Consider the following 17,292-nt stretch of genomic DNA (forward strand, 5'->3'; position numbering starts at 1 on the left):
GAAGCAGATGCAAACTTGAATTACTCTACAGTCAGAGAGAGCAGGGTAGTACGAGAAGTCGTCAGAGAGGTTGTAGGGGCTCTAGATGAGTGATACGATCTGGGTTATGTTTTTAAAAGATAATCCCACCTGCTGTGTGAAGAATAAATTTTAAAGGGGCAAGAGTGGTGATAAATAAAAAGCAATTACAGTATTCCCCAAGAGAGAGAATGGTGAGTGGGACCAATGGTTTATGAAGGTAAAACGTAGGACTGAAGGTACGGTTTAGGGTTGTAATAGATATAGGGGTGGGAGTTTTTGGAAAGAGAAAGATCTAGAACAGGGGTCAGCAAACTTTTTCTGTAAATGGCCAGATAGTAATATTTTTGCTTTTTCAGGCCATATGTTCTCTGTTTTACCTACTCAACTCTGCTGTTGTAGCATGAAAGGAGCTATAGATAATACATAAAAGAATGTGTGTGGCTGTGTCCCAATAAAATTTTATTTTCAGAAACAATCAGCAGGACTATATTTGGCTTTGCAGGCTGTAGTTTGCCAATCCCTGATCTAATAAAACTCCTTGAAAGAATGAGAAAGATTATCTCTTCTGGGAAACCTTACCATCTAAAGCCAACAGACAGCTTTCCCACGTCCATGTCATCTAAAATTTGGGAAGAGTAGAGGCCCTGGGCCTGTTGGAGAGAAGACAGCATTGTCCAGGGAAGCACTATTTCCTAAGACTTCTTCCACATTTAGTTGGAGTAAATTAGCAGATGATGAAATTATGTGTTTGCCTCATCTTTCTTTATTATCTGTATATAATGGAGTTCTTAGACAAAATAGAGGGTGAAGGATTGGAGTATTCAGTGAATTTATCTGTTAAACTACCATGCATTAGATTATTTATGTAACTGGATTTTGAGTAATTATTTTGTATGCCAGTTGCTAGTATATTATTTATTTTATTATTAGCTATAAAACATTAGGTCATATACTCTTTTAATGTCTCTCTGAAAATATATATATATAAAATTTAATGTATTTTTCTGTTACAGAAAAAAACTCTACATTAAATATATGTAGATTAAATTCCAGGAATGTGGATACCTTTAAATGTTATATAAATCAGTTTACTACTTCATTAATTTATTCAATAATCACTTATAGAGTATATTCTATGTGCAGGGACTAGACTAGCACTAGGGATACCTGCTTAATAAAACCTGGCCATCCCAGGGCTCACTGAGGGAGCTGAACAGAAAACTAACAATTCCAGAATTGCAAGTTAAGTGCTGTGAAAAGGCTACCATAGATCTCAGATGGAAATCAGAAAACGGCATCTAAAAGACAGTGAGGAGGGAAGATGCAAGGTCTAGGATAGTGCTTCTTCAACCATATGTGGGGAAAACCCAGTTTCATTTTGTTTTGCTTTTAATTTTCAGTGCATCATAGATGTGCTTTGGTAAAATGAAATGCAAGTGAATTACTAGAAAAAGAAAATGAAGAAAAAGACATAAAATAAATGCCCACATTTTTTACTATTAGAGATTCAACATACATAAAATTATATTTCAATAAAACTAATCAAAACAAATATCACACTGTATAAAAAGAATTACAAATGTTAATCACATGTCATTAAAAACATGCATGTAAGAAAGAGAATGGTTATTATACTTGTTTTGCAGTTATAACTAATTGAAAATTTTTGAGTGAAATAGTAATTACCCAGTCTAACCACAATAGGCACACTTTGAAAGAACACCATGAAAGTCAATATTTCATCTTTAATGTGCCAAATGTGCCTGTTTATTGCTTGTTAATTTTTCGATCTGGGTTGGATTGATGGAATTGCCATTTGCAGGGGATAATGTGTATCAGAATTGTTCCATGCTTTTTATTAAACACTCAGAGAACTCAGTCTCACAGAGGTGTGTTGATGGGAATGGAAGAAGTGATTTTAAAGCAATGTCAGCACCCTTGGGATATTTTTATTTTTTTTATTTTTTTGTCATCCAAGGTGGAATAAGTGATGCTGTATTATCAAAATTCATCATTAACTCTTCATTAGTAGCCAGTGTTATCAACTTATCCTGTAAGTTATGGTTCCACTGAAATTATCTTTTGTTTAAAAACAGTAGATTCTGGATTTTATACACTTTTAGGTTACAACTAGCAAAATCATTTAAAAATATCTCACATTTAAAATTGCCCTCCTGTGCATGACTTGAATGCAGTTTGTACCAAGTCTTTTTCTCACCTCATGAGTTTGACAATAGATAAATAGGTCTATACCCTGTTCAAAAATATGAGTCCACTGATCTTTGCCCTTAGATGTCTCAGAAATGTTAAACTGCCATAAAAATTTCTGACTTATCACTTCACAAGCCAGTAATGGTTTACTAACGTACTTTCATTAGCCCTGGTCTATAAGATTTGTATATAGGGATATTGTATATAAAAATTAAGATAGAATATTTACAAATTCAAAATGGTGTGTGGATAAAAATATCAAATACATCTTTTAAAGCAGTTTTTTTGTTACTTATTCATTAAGACATAATCTATTCTTTACAGTTAAAGATTAAAAGTCAAAAAGTGAAAAATAAAATCTTAACCTGGAAGAGGTTGCAAATGCTACAACAGTAAAATTATTAGGTAAGCAAATAAACAAATTAAGTTGAGAAATTCAGTCAATCCATATAGGATATTTCTATATAACCAAGCATGTCCTATATGCTTTTTACTGTTTTCTTTTTTCCTTCATTAATCATTAAGTTGGATATCATATAAGCACAACCATAGCCTAAATTCAAATCAGTACTAAAATAATACAGTTCCAACTTTGAAATGTATATACTGAAAAATACCTAGAAGAATATGTCACAATATAAAACAATGTTTAGCTCTGGGCTGTGGAATTACAAGTAATGCTTTATTCCTTGGAGTTTTTCAGTGCCTTCCAAATTTTCAGAATTTACTTTTGGAAACAGAAAAAAAGTAAATCTTAATGTTCAAAACTAGGAATCAATTTTTAGCTTTTTATTTCTTTGGTCACTAGTCCAATTCAGATTATTATAAAAAAAAATTGGGGTACCATTCAAAGCATATAGATATAATCAGGAAATAGTTAACATTAAATGATTGCTACTTGTAAATAGTTTTCCCTAATGAATAATCCCCCAGATATATATGGGATTATTGTTACAAAGGAAAGACACAGAAAAACAAATGTCCAACACTAAAGAATGTATAATTTTCTCTTGCAAATATAAACACATGCAGAACCAAAAATTGCTGCTAAAAATTGTAACAGTGTCTGTTTTCTCTGAAACTAATATCAACTATAATTTTGAGTAGATGAAATTCTTATAATGGACATTATAGCCCTCCTTCTGATTAGCATTCAACCACTCATCACCTCCCATTCTGTAGTCATTGTTTGCATCTTACTTCTCATATAAGACCTTAAATTCCTTGAGAGTGTATTTCATTGTCTTTGCATAATCCATAGCGTCTTGATTCATTCCTTGCAGATAGAAGGTACTGCATGAATACATGTGTGTTTGGATGAATAGATGAATACATAGAGGGATAAATGGAAGGATATGGATGTTGGTTGGTTTTATTGTATTTGGTACTCATTTATCCTCCAATGAAACATATTTATATAATACTTGATCATATAAACCACGAAGAATTGTAATTGTCCCATTCATAAATAAGACAAAAAAAATAAGAACTCTTAACTGAAGTCACAAAGTATGAATGGGCAGGTTTTCTTGATAAATGCCCCAAAGCAATGAAGGATGTTTCTAAAATCTTAGGCTTAGATAAATCAAGTTTCCCAACTAACTTGGGACACTAACTTTCTATTTTCTTTTAATAAATATCCTTTTTTTATTTTTTAAGGATTTAGCCAAGGTTCAGGTTAACAAAGAGTAATGGGCTGGAGGCGGGGCAAGATGGCGGATTGGTGAGCTATATGTTTTAGTTACTCCTCCAGGAAAGTAGGTAGAAAGCCAGGAACTGTGTGGACTGGCCACCGCAGAGCAATTTGACTTTGGGCATACTTCATACAACGCTCATGAACACATTGAACTGCTGAGATCAGCGAAATCTGTAAGTTTTTGCAGCCAGGAGACCCGTGCCCCTCCCTGCCAGCCTCAGTCCCATGGGAGGAGGGGCCGTCAGCGCTGGGAACGAGAAGGGAGAACTGCAGTGGCAGCTCTTATCGGAAACTCAGTCTACTGATCCAAACTCCAATCATAGATAGACTGAGACCAGACACCAGAGAATCTGAGAGCAGCCAGCCCAGCAGAGAGGAGATAGGCATAGCAAAAAAGAGCAAGAAAAACTCCAAAATAAAAGCAGAGGCTTTTTGGAGTTCTGGTGAACATAGAAAGGGGAAGGGCAGAGCTCAGGCCCCGAGACTCATATGCAAATCCCGAACAAAAACTGATCTCTCTGCCCCCTGGATCTTTCCTTAATGGCCCTAATTGCTTTGTCTCTTAGCATTTCAATAACCCATTAGATCTGCAAGGAGGGCCTTTTTTTTCTCTGTTTCTAAAACAATTACTCTAAGAAGCCCAATACAGAAAGCCTCAAAGACTTGCAATTTGGGCAGGTCAAGACAAGAGCAGAACTAAGAGAGCTCTGAGACAAAAGGCAATAATTCGGTGGCTAAGAAAATTCACTAAACACCACAACTTCCCAAGAAAAGGGGGTTGTCCGCTCACAGCCATCATTCTGGTGGACAGGAAACACTCCTGCCCATCACCAGCCCGATAGCCCAGAGCTGCCCCAGACAACCGAGTGTGACGGAAGTGCTTCAAATAACAGGCACACACCACAAAACTGGGCGTGGACATTAGCCTTCCCTGCAACCTCAGCTGATTGTCCCAGAGTTGGGAAGGTAGAGCAGTGTGAATTAACAAAGCCCCATTCAGCCATCATTTCAGCAGACTGGGAGCCTCCCTACACAGCCCTGCAGCCCAGAACCGCCCTGGGGGGATGGCACTCACCTGTGACATAGCACAATCATCCCTCAACAGAGGACCTGGGGGTGCACAGCCTGGAAGAGGGACCCACTTGCAAGTGTCAGGGGCTGTACGCCAGTACCAAGGACTTGTGGGTCAGTGGCAGAGACAAACTGTGGCAGGACTGAGCTGAAGGATTAGACTACTGCAGCAGCTTTAAAACTTCAGGAACACCAGGGAGATTTGATTGTTAGAGCCACGCCCCCTCCCTGACCACCCAGACACACATCCCATATACAGGGTGGGCAACACCAACTACACACGCAAGCTTGGTACATCAATTGGACCCCATGAGACTCACTCCCCCACTCACCACAAAGGCAAAGCAGGGGAGAACTGGCTTGTGGAGAACAGGTGGCTCATGGATGCCACCTGCTGGTTAGTTAGAGAAAGTGTACTCCACAAAGCTGTAGATCTGATAAATTAGAGATAAGGATTTCAATTGGTCTACAAATCATAAAAGAACCCTATCAAGTTAAGCAAATGCCAAGAGGCCAAAAACAACAAAAAATTCTAAAGCATATGAAAAAAACAGATGAAATGGATAACCCAAGCCCAAGCACCCAAATCAAAAGATCAGAAGAGAAACACTAGCTAGAGCAACTAATCAAAGAACTAAAGATGAACAGTGAGACCATAGTACAGGATACAAAGGATATCAAGAAGACCCTAGAAGAGCATAAAGAAGACATTGCAAGACTAAATAAATAATAGATGATCTTATGGAAATTAAAGAAACTGTTGACCAAATTAAAAAGATTCTGGATACTCATAGTACAAGACTAGAGGAAGTTGAACAATGAATCAGTGACCTGGAAGAAGACAGAATGGAAAATGAAAGCACAAAAGAAAGAATGGGGAAAAAAATAAAAAAAATTGAAATGGACCTCACGGATATGATAGATAATATAAAACATCCAAATATAAGACTCATTGGTGTTCCAGAAGGGAAAGAAAAGGGTAAAGGTCTAGGAAGAGTATTCAAAGAAATTGTTGGGGAAAACTTCCCAAATCTTCTAAACACCATAAATACACAAATCATAAATGCTCAGCGAACTCCAAATAGAATAAATCCAAATAAACCCACTCCGAGACACATTCTGATCACACTGTCAAACATGGAAGAGAAGGAGCAAGTTCTGAAAGCAGCAAAAGAAAAGCAATTCACCACATACAAAGGAAACAGCATAAGACTAAGTAGTGACTACTCAGCAGCCATCATGGAGGCGAGAAGGCAGTAGCACGATATATTTAAAATTCTGAGTGAGAAAAATTTCCAACCAAGACTACTTTATCCAGCAAAGCTCTCCTTCAAATTTGAGGGAGAGCTTAAATTTTTCACAGACAAACAAGTCGTGTTCTTTTCATTAGAGAAGTTGTAGGTTTACAGAAAAGCCATATTCCTAAATACCCCTCTATTATTGGCCCTCTAAAATTGACACTTTGCATTAATGTGGTAACTTTGTTACAACTGATGAAAAAATAGTTTACATTAGGTGTATTTTCCCCCTTATACCACCCTTTTATTAACACCTTGTAACAATCTCAAACATTTTTACAATACATGAAAGAACATTTTCATACATGTACATTAGCCCTGTCCATCTTCCACAACAGGGTTCACTGCGTTATACTGTCTCGTGTTTTATCTTCTTTCATTCTAGTAACATACACGACCCAAAACTTCCCCTTTCAACCACATTCACATACGTAGTTCAGCACTATCAATTACACTCACATTAATGTGCTAGCATCACTACCATCCATTTCCAAACCTTTATAAGGTAAAAAAAAAAAAAAAAAAAAAAAAAAACTTAGAGAGTTTTTCCCCAATTACGTTGAATATAAAGTAATTCTATCTTTATATTTATTTATACACAGGGTTTATATACAAGATTTCCTAAAAATTGTAGGGGAGTAGAGGATAGGAGATCATGAGGATTGAATGAGTTGATATATATTATTGAATACATGCATGATTTATGAATATAACAAGTGCTTTGTAAACTGCAAAGAGAAATACAAATGCTGTTATTTTTATCAGCATGGTAATGCTGATCTGATATGTGGAAACCCCTTTCTAATAATTTAAAAGCCTGCTTCTCTCTAGATTAAGTCTCATCATATCACAACCAAAGAACAAAATTATACACTTTTAAGACATACCACTGAGTAATCAGCTCTTTTCAGAAGGATGTTTTGGCTTAATAATGAAAACATCTTAATAACTGAAATTATTACCCACTGAGTTACTGTCACCATAATGTTCTAAAACAGGCAAATTTCCTAGAATGAGAAATATGCCTTTGGCTGCTATTTTTTAAGAACAATTTCTATAAATTTTATCATTATTGATGTGAGGGCCATCATTTCTCCTCGCTCCTCTCCTGCTCCCTTTCTAAGTTTGTCTACCAGCATTAAGCATAAAAGGGATTTTATGTTTGTTTCCTTTTTATGTCTCTGTACTCAGCTGAGAACATTTAGGCCCCTCTTTAAAAACTATGCCAAGACTTGTTAAAAGTAGTTTTACAATCCAAGCAAAGTAACAGCAGGGTGCGCCACACATAGTTTGCATTTCACTGTTGAGATCCTCTAAATTAAAATCTTTTGGTCAGTAATGTCTCCTTCATTTATTCCGCAATTGTATCTAAAATACATGAGAAATTGGCTGTCTATTCTACAATGCTGAAAGATAAATCATATATAAATTGTGATTTTATTTAAAAAGAGAATTTAATGATTTCCCTCTGGTCACCTGTATTTGTTAAACTGATAAATAGTATTTTATGGCTTCTACTCATTTGTTGTTGATGTTTTCAAAGCATCTTATTATAATCTCTTCCAGAATAGAAAAGAACAAAAGTCTTCTCCTTCATTAGCCAAGAAATGCCACAGGACTTAGTTAATATTTAAAATGTCATCTGATACCTAAAGTAACACTTTTCCAAATGTCTGTATGATGATGGTCCACACAGATGGCAGTTGTTCCTACAGAGTATCTGTGAGACAAAAAAATGAAACACTAATTAGTCCATACTTGCATCAAGAGTGATAAATTCTGTAACACCATCAATTATGCTTATTAAGATGTCCTAAATTATTCATTGATCCGTGCAAAGACATACAGAGAGTGATGGTCATTTGGAGCTTATTAATATTGCTTGAAAATTTTCTTAAACTTCTAGTTAAGTATAATAGTTGGCTTATCATTTGAGGAAACTTAGGATATTAGCAGGATGCATTTGTTTCATGTTTCAAAAAATGGAAATACATAAAGATATTCCCAGTAGTTATTTATAGTTAGAAAACTATGGGTGATTTTTAAAAATGTCTTCTCTCAAGTCTTTGAAATTTCTATAATTAAAAAAAAAATCTTTTACATTTTAGAAGAAAACATAATGAACTACTGGTATTTTTAAAGGGTGAAGAGTTTAACTCAATTAGAGGCAATTAATTTCAAATATAATTTCTTATTATGTCAGGATAGAGGCTTTTGCAAGTAATAGGATTTCCTTGATTTTTGGTCTAGTAGTAAAGAATTAATAAAAATCGGATCATAAGCATCACATAGAAAATTTGTATTTTAAATCAAGAACATTTAAGAAGACATATGAAGAAAGTACTTCAAATACTTCTTTTTGTTCACTCATTTTAATTTAATATTTTTCCTTTGATTTGACTAAAATTTAACAACAGTAGATATAAACAGCTCAGCATCAGGTCTAAAATATGTTTTGTTTTCCAATCAAGTTTTTTAAACTTACTTTAAAATTCATTGCTGTGAATAGATAGTTCCTACCTTTAACACTCTGTATTTGGTATCACCAAACCTATGCTTATACATTTGTATATTTTGCTAACAGGAATGTCAAACCATATTTTCAAAAAATTAAAAATTCTTCATTTAGTCAAATTTATATTATCAGTTTACCCTGTAATTCTTTGATCACTTAGTATCCTATTCAAAGTGTCTTTAGCTCAAGTAGATACTAGGAGGATCATAAGGATTTTTTTTTAACTCTTAACTGTCAGAATTACTGTAAATTTTAAATGTCTAAAAACATAATCTCTTACTGTACCTGAATGTGTTTGAAAAGCTAAGTTTTAGTAGTTATTGTGTTTTTTTATTTTACTCAAAATACTCTCTGGTTTCTCTCTGACAATATCACTTTGCCATGTTTGGATTTGGTTGAACTAAAAATATCCAAGTATTGTAACAGATGGTAGTGGGCATGAGGGACTATGGATTATAATCCTGACATGCTGCGAAATTGCCCAGTCATCTCAAACAAGTAACTTAAAATTCTCTGTGCTTAAATTTTCTTATCTATAAAAACAGAAAAGTAACCAGATGGTATCTAGTTTTATAGTAAAGGAAATATTGTATTTTACTTTACATTATGAGACTATCGGATCTTAGGGAGTTTCTCACAAAGCAGATGTTCTCCAAGTTTAGATAAGAACCTAGACATTTTATGGGAAGGTAGGAAATTCTATAGTGTAAAGAACAATGGCAAAAGTCATATTTGAGCATTATTCTAAACCATGGGGATTATGTTTATCATTTATTTTCCTATTAATTATATTTTTGCAAATTATTGTAAGGACTACTACTGCCTATTGCTCATTCATTTTGCGTTCATAAATGCAATTCATTACAGAAAATTTTTCACTCTCAAATGAGATACTTGCTTCCTTTGGACTCTGCCTAGTCATTTTCTTTTGGTCCCTTTTTGTATAGAAATAGTGTGTTAAGATTAGCCTTAAAATACCATTTTAGTATCTTAGATATCATCTATCCTACTAACCTTGGCAATAATTTCTTGTGTGAACTAGTAGGCCATTTTGTGATTTTAGAGGGATTAATAGTGGTTTCATAAAATATTCAGCAAGTGTTTTATCTATTGGACAACTGAATTTTCTTACTAGTGAGTTAGGAAAGCATAAGTTTAGTAAGGCAAATTGCAATAAACTCAAGATTCTAGCTTTTGAAGGATATAATAATATGATAAAAGTGTCCTCAACCAGGGCCCATTAGCTAAAGTTAATGGATGTTTTATATACAAGAACAAACCATATTTCTGTGGAGAGCAGGCCTGCAGGCCCTCACTTGAAATGGAACTTAAATAGCTGAAATGCATTGAGAGTCAGAAAAATAAGAGAAAAATCTTTGCTTGTTCAAATGTTTGGGTGTCAATTACAAACATCTGAAACAATATCATGAAACAGATATATATATCTGATATACATATATGTAAGAACTTGTTAGAAAAAGGAAAAAGGGAATAGGTGGGGTAGCTACTTGCCTGGGAGAAGGGAAAACCAAGAGTCTATAGTGTCTTTCTTTGGAAAAGAATGAAATTTTGAGTAAGCTAGGAAGCTCCCAGACTGATTTTGTACTTCAGTCCCAGTCATTCAAAAAAAGCAATAATCAGCATAACTTTGTGATGAATAAACTTTTAGAGCTGTACTTAATTTCTTTCAAAATACATTAAAAGACCTTGTAGATAGAAAGAAGTAAGATTTTGACCCTATGGTAAAGCATCCTGTACAATCACACTATATCCCTTACTTATTTGGGGGAACATTCTAGTTTTCCTGCCCCAAGATGAGATCATTACCCAAAGGCCTGAGATAACAGTTATTCCATCTTCCCTACCCTCTCAAGAGGTCAAGTTCCTCTCTATAGGTTAAAAAAAAGAGAATATATGACAGTGATTAAGTAAGATTTAAATTTAAATTAGCAAATATCCTGCTGTGTTTCTGGACCTGGCCATGCGTATATATCATTTAGTACAATATACAAATCAATGTACATGTATTAATATTATGAAGATTCAAAACTAAAATATAATTTCTTACAGCATTTCAAAGTTCTCCACTCAGATCCCAGGTATTGCTAGGGATTTGATGGTTTCCTTTAAAGGCAAAATGATTTGAATAGGAGGCACAGTGTAGATTTTAAGAGCATGGAGGAGAATGGTCGCCTAAGTACGTAACAGTCTTCAAACTTATTTACTGGATGACTGCAGGCCAGTTTCTTAACCTCTCATGATTTAGTATCCTCATCTATAAAATGGAGATGATAATTCTATCTCATAAGATTGTTGTAACTATTAAGTAGTTTTTACTGCATGTAGAGTGTAGAACAATGCCTGGCATATGAGAGTCATTTAAGTAAGGGCTCTGATTATTATATGAACGCCTGGACTCATGAATACAGACTCTTTTTTTTCCTTCATTTAGTCTAGTTCAGTGGTTGCCAAAATGTAGTGTGCATAAGAGTTACTGTATCAGATTGTATTCAGCAATTTTCAAGAGTGATTCGAGTACATATATTCATAAATTTATTCATGCATTTATTTTGTGCTGACTCTATAATAGGTGATATTATGGATACATAATAGATGAGACTTCACCTATGTAAAGTAAGTCTGAGTTTGGTCCTAGGTATATAGTAGGATATTGAATAGATTTGGTTTAAGCTGTGACATTACACTTCCTGGCTTATGCTAAAGTCAGTTTCTTCACTCCCCAAAATGGGCTGATTTTTCTGTAATTCTCTCCTGTTGTTTTTCCATCCTCTGCATATTGATTTTGCCTTTGAAGGTTAGTTCACGCTTTTGTTAAGTATGGATAGTGATGTTCATCTTTTGCAATTTGTTTGAGTATTGGAATTAATACATGTTAAAGCTAATTTGAAGAAGCAGTACCTACCATACAGTAGGCATTCTCTAACTGGCAGATCTTGTTATCTCAGTATTAGAATTAAGTCACACATTAACTTTATTTTGTATATCAACTAGTGTGTCACAGACTTTATTCTACCTGAATCTTTGGATATCTGCTTTTGTCAGATGTGGTTTTAGGTGTTAGGGAGATAAAGAAGTGACCAAGATAGAAGAAGTCTCTACTCTCACAGAGTTTATATTCTCAGTAGGGGAAATATTACTGTCTGGTTATGTTTCTAACTAATGTATTTCAATGAAGTGTTTGAATACATTTTTATTTAGATCCTTTTAAGTTGTTTAAATATGCCATTTACTAGGATGCCATCATTCCTGCTTTGTAGAGGATTTATTCTAATCACTATGTTTTTCCTCTCACAGCTCTTTCAAGCATTTGATTGGAGGGCTGGATGATGTTTCTAATAAAGCATATGAGGATGCAGAAGCTAAAGCAAAGTAAGTGACATTTTTTCTGTGACTTAATCTTGATTAGAAATTTTTCTTTAATAGAAATAATATCAGATGTTTTGTTGGATTTAACAAAGCCCAACACTCTAACAGAAAGAAACTAATGACCTGAGAGGAAAAAAGAAGCAATCAGTTCAAGGTAATTATTACATAGCATACTTACTCACTACGCACATCTCTCTTTAACATTGGAATCTTAGTGACCATCTCAACAAGGGAAAACGGTTAGTTTAAAATCTTATATAAATAATTGAATGTATACACATTATTCTCCCACTGAAAATACTTTCTGAATGAATGGTGGATGTTTTCGATTGCTGTTTATGAAATTGTAAGAAAAATAATGACTAGAAATATTTCCCCATGCGAATTCATCATTTCTTCACTTTAAACTCTGAGGGTACTAAGCTATGAGAAGAACGATATGAGGTAGTAAATAGCTCATTAATATAAATTTTGTATAATAAAATACAGTTTTATCCATAGGGATAATTTGCTTTAAAAGAAATATTTAATTTTTTGACAAAGATTTGAAGTAATTTGAGATTGAGTTTGTTACTTAAAAAAGAAAAAAAAAAAACCTTGATCTATGCAATTATCTCTACCCCACAATGCAGTAATTTAAGTAAAAATAATTTAGTGTTCATTATCATGCAGGATACCTGAAGGATTATATTGATAAAATGTAGTGGTAAACAGTTAAGAGCCAAAATTTGTTTGGTTGGTTTTGTATTAACCTAAAAAAAAATAATAATTTCTTTTGTCTTGAGAATTCATGAAGATGAAAACATTTGGCCTACAGCTAAAGATTGAGAACTATAATCCATGTTCACCTGATAAAATTTTATCATTTTCAAAGGTGTATAAATGTCACTATTTCTTTTGTATATAGTTTTGCTGTTGTTTCCTCTGATCTTTGGCAGGACATACACCAAAACCCTGAGCTTAAATGCCAGCAGTGCCTCCATTACAATTTGCTCAGGAAATTACACTGGGCATGTTTTTTTCAAAGGCCCATTTGAAGTTTGCGATCATAAATTAAATATGAGAGCAGTCAACATAAATGTGTGCCTTCGCCTGCCATGCTCATCCACATGGATATAACAAAAATTTTGGCTTGGCCAAGAGATTCTAGAAAGTGAGAGGAGGATAAGTGAGTTGGGGTTATAGGGAAGAAAGTCATTGATTGTAGAATTTAAGCTGTTTAGTAATGAAAGTGAGATGGGGGGCAGTGAATATTTGTTAGAATTAATGAAATATAAGACCTAGTAGAATCAAAGTATTATTGGATTTGGGATACTTTGAAGGGCCTGCTTGCAAATGATGTTATGGACAGATTTCAGTTACTGGTATATACCCTGCACAATTTTAACACTAAACCTCACACAGTTGTTAGTATAACTTATGCTACAGGTAATTAGTATTAATTTTTCTGGTTTTTAAAAATAGGTTAAAATGCACATCAGTGCTAACTTTAGACTTTTGTTTCTGATATTATCACTAATACCACCAAGATGGCAAAAGGGGCCATTTAAGGTACCTTATCAGTTTTATAAGTTGTAAAACCTTCCTTTGTTAATGTGGGGCTTTATTCCTAGAGAGGCATTTTCTTGCTATATAAAAACTCAGATTTCTAAGTTATGTCAGCATAATTTTTCTTGAATATATTTAATTAAGATTACCATCAGTCAATATATATTTATATATATACTTATATATAATAACAGGTGGTAATCTAAAAGCTATCTAAAATCAACTTGAGCAACTATATAATTACTCTTAGAGTTACTAGGAAAAGTCAAAGTCCTTTAAAAGTAATTTATTCTTGCAGCTTTGATCTATTTCTGTTTCCCTATTAAACCTTAGACTTAGATTCTTGTAAGGTAGGTTTTTTATATATCTCCTATTTACTCCACCCAATGCCAGTCACAGGCTTATGGTTGATAATTGATGAGGAAGTGATTATGAATTTAGTTATATCCTCCTCTGTACACTTTTGACTTTATAAAGACAGCTGCATGTATATCTCATGAATTCTTGCCATGCAAGAACTCACTTGCACAAACTTCAACAAAAGGTAGTAAAGAAAACAAATACACTAAAATCTGTATTCAGAAAATCAGAAGGTAGCTGTAGCAACAACTCACATTGAAAGAGAATCAATCAGAAAGCAATATATGACCTTGAACAAGAACCAGAAGCCTGTGATTCGGCTCCTGAATTTGTCATTCCCAGCCAATTGATGTTGGTCATGACCATAACACCCATCTCTCAGTCTTGGGAATCTCACCTTGAAAATGGTATTTTTGAGATTTAATTGATGGCAGCTTTTAAAAATACTCTGTAAATTATAAAGGGCTTTAGAACTGCATGCTATCGTTACTAGAAATAAGAGAAATAATAATTAGAAATATGCCCTAGACATTTGCTGTTTGGTTAGAATTACAATTTTTACATATCAATTATATAAAACTAAACTTACCTGGGTAAAACATCTTTAAATCTTATGTAGACCAAACACTCTTACTTTGGTAGCATATCATGAAATTAAACCTACCCTAGAAAATATCCATAAAGTTTTTTTTATTATAAGAAGTAAAATTTGGTTAAAAGAGAGCTCAATTTTAGTTACAGAACAAAGAAAAGCAATGGAATGACTACACATGTAGTAGTTTAAAATACTATTTGATCCACATATTCGATAGTTGTAAATTAGTCATTATATTCATACTGGTATATAAATTAGATGGAACAGAGCAGCTTGAATTTTTCTGTTCATCCATCCTAAATACAAATGAATGCATAGCCCACATTTATTAATACTGGTTACTATTTAGAAAATGAGAATAGCTTGATGAAAAAAAAAAAAATCTACAACAATTGATACAAATTCTAGTGTGGTCTTTATTCTTCAAAATAGCCAAAGAAATAAATGCTAGAAACGGTATTGTTATGCTATTTTACACCGTTAGCAGTTTATAGCTCACTAATAATTAATGTCTGAAGACTCCTTAAGTTGTAGGCATCTCTTAATTAGGCATCCTGTCACTCAGAGAGGGCAAACTGTTAATCATTCCTTAGAGAGAGCTGTTTAGTTGAACTAATAAGCTTAACATCTATTTCTGTCAGCATTGTTGTCTATGTCTATTGAATTTCTTCCCTTTAAGTACATTGTGCCTTCACTTTGTATTTAGGGGATTTATAAGGTTTGCCAACACTGCAGGGGACTAGAAACTCTCTCTAATTGTCCTAAATTCCCTGAATAATTTCATTAAGGCCTCTAAATTTCTAAATAGATAATAGAATCTGAACCATTTAGAACTGGTGTGTTGACTTGGCTTGTCTGTGTAAGCTTCATTTTTTTCAAGGTTCCCTTGATTTTGCAAAATCCTCAGAAGATTGTTATTTCTTAAAACCCAACTAAAATGGCACACCCATTATTCATCCGTTTGAAATCATTGTGGATGATGTCTCATCGACTATCCCTATTTTGGTTAAGACAATAAAGGTGGACCTGATAATAAAGTTTGAGTTAGTTGAGAAGTTTAGAAATGCATTTGTGAGCACCTCATCAGCTGTTAGTACACTCAAGCTCAGTGGCAGAATGGCTCCACGAAATGTACAACTATCCCCTTTAGAAATACCATACCAAACATTGGGTTCAGGTGGCTGGTTCAGGAAGACTGGCTTGCAAGGAATATCCCCAAGAAATGATTCTCAGAACTCCTCTACTGCTGGATATTTGTCTTCAGCTGTCTCACAAGATACGTTTCTTATCAGGAAAATTCTACTTGACAGAAACGTCACCTTAATGGCATGTTTAAGATTCTCTCGATTGCTGCTAATAATCCACTAAGGACTTCTCTTTTTAAACTACGAAGATATAATCACAAAGACATTAAAAGAGACACCAGATCAAAGTTAAGGATCATTAAACCTTAAATAGTGCAGAATGTAGCACATGATAAAGAGTACACATTATTTTTCCTTTGAGATTATGCATTGATTCATTTAATAAACATCTAGAAATTACTTATGATTAGTCAGGCATTGGGCTTTGTAATGTGCATGCCAAATAGAAAACAAAATTTCCAATATTAAGGCTCTCACAGCCTAGTAGGGAGACTGACATGCAATTCAATGAGTATTTTCACCATCTAGATCTAAGAATCTCTGTGATAATTATCATGAAATAAAGCTGTTTGGGTATAAAATCCTGTTTCTCTAACTATGTCTTATAAAAAGCATAGCCACCCAGAACTATTAAACAGAAGAGACAAATGTTCCTTTCATTATGTTATTTCTGATATATGAATACAGAGTATTTTTTAGATGAAATATTTTTTAGTTATACCATCTCTTCTCACATCATCTTGCTTAATATAATATTTTATCCTAAAAGTCTTGCAGTCTTATAAGGTGATTTTTATAAGTTGATTCATATATGCTAGAGCTTTATTCCCAGGTTAGGGTCAAACAAAAGAAAACTCAACAAATTGAACAGTGTTCCATTTCTAATGAGATTTTTTTAAATTAAAACATCATATATTGTCATTTTAATAGAAATAATAAAATGAGATAGGAGAAGGAAAAAAGAGAACCACAGCCTAAACTAATCAAGCAATATAGCTATCAACTATCTGTGTTTTACAGTTGCACTTACAGTGCATTTACAATTTTGTGTCTTGCTTTCTTCCACTTAGCATCCATTATATTATGAACATTTAGAATACTATTAGATACTCTTCATAAACTTCATTTTATGGTGGCATGATAACAAGTGAAGGGTATTCCAGGCTAAAGTGGTAGTTTTGTTGATTCAGTTCATTGTGCTTTTGAGGAGAAGATCTTGATCACTTCTTTCAAAGGGCAACAGCACCAAAAAACAAAAAACACCTTTCAAGTGGTCCTGTGTAATCGTGCTTTCCACTGCTAAATGTCATGGCACTCATAGAAAATGGGTACAGCTGCCCCAGGTTCTATCCCGCTCCCGGAAGGCTGAAAGCATCCATATTTGAGGACTCCTCCTGGGAAGGTCTGACAGCTGTACGAATATAGATTCATAAGTGCATTTAGTT

The 17,292-nt window shown here is 34.0% G+C and overlaps 1 protein-coding gene across 2 annotated transcripts in view; it reads left to right on the forward strand.

Moving 5' to 3' along the window:
- Positions 1 to 17,292, forward strand: part of PRKG1 (protein kinase cGMP-dependent 1) — a 1,297,582-nt gene that overhangs the window by 1,192,342 nt on the left and 87,948 nt on the right. For both annotated transcript variants that reach the window (XM_037803756.1, XM_037803755.1), the window contains exon 9: positions 12,128 to 12,202. In XM_037803756.1, the coding sequence (XP_037659684.1) occupies positions 12,128 to 12,202 (75 nt within the window). The remainder of the gene's footprint in view (positions 1 to 12,127; positions 12,203 to 17,292) is intronic.

Source organism: Choloepus didactylus, chromosome 15, assembly GCF_015220235.1.
Source record: "Choloepus didactylus isolate mChoDid1 chromosome 15, mChoDid1.pri, whole genome shotgun sequence".
NCBI classification, from domain to species: domain Eukaryota; kingdom Metazoa; phylum Chordata; class Mammalia; order Pilosa; family Megalonychidae; genus Choloepus; species Choloepus didactylus.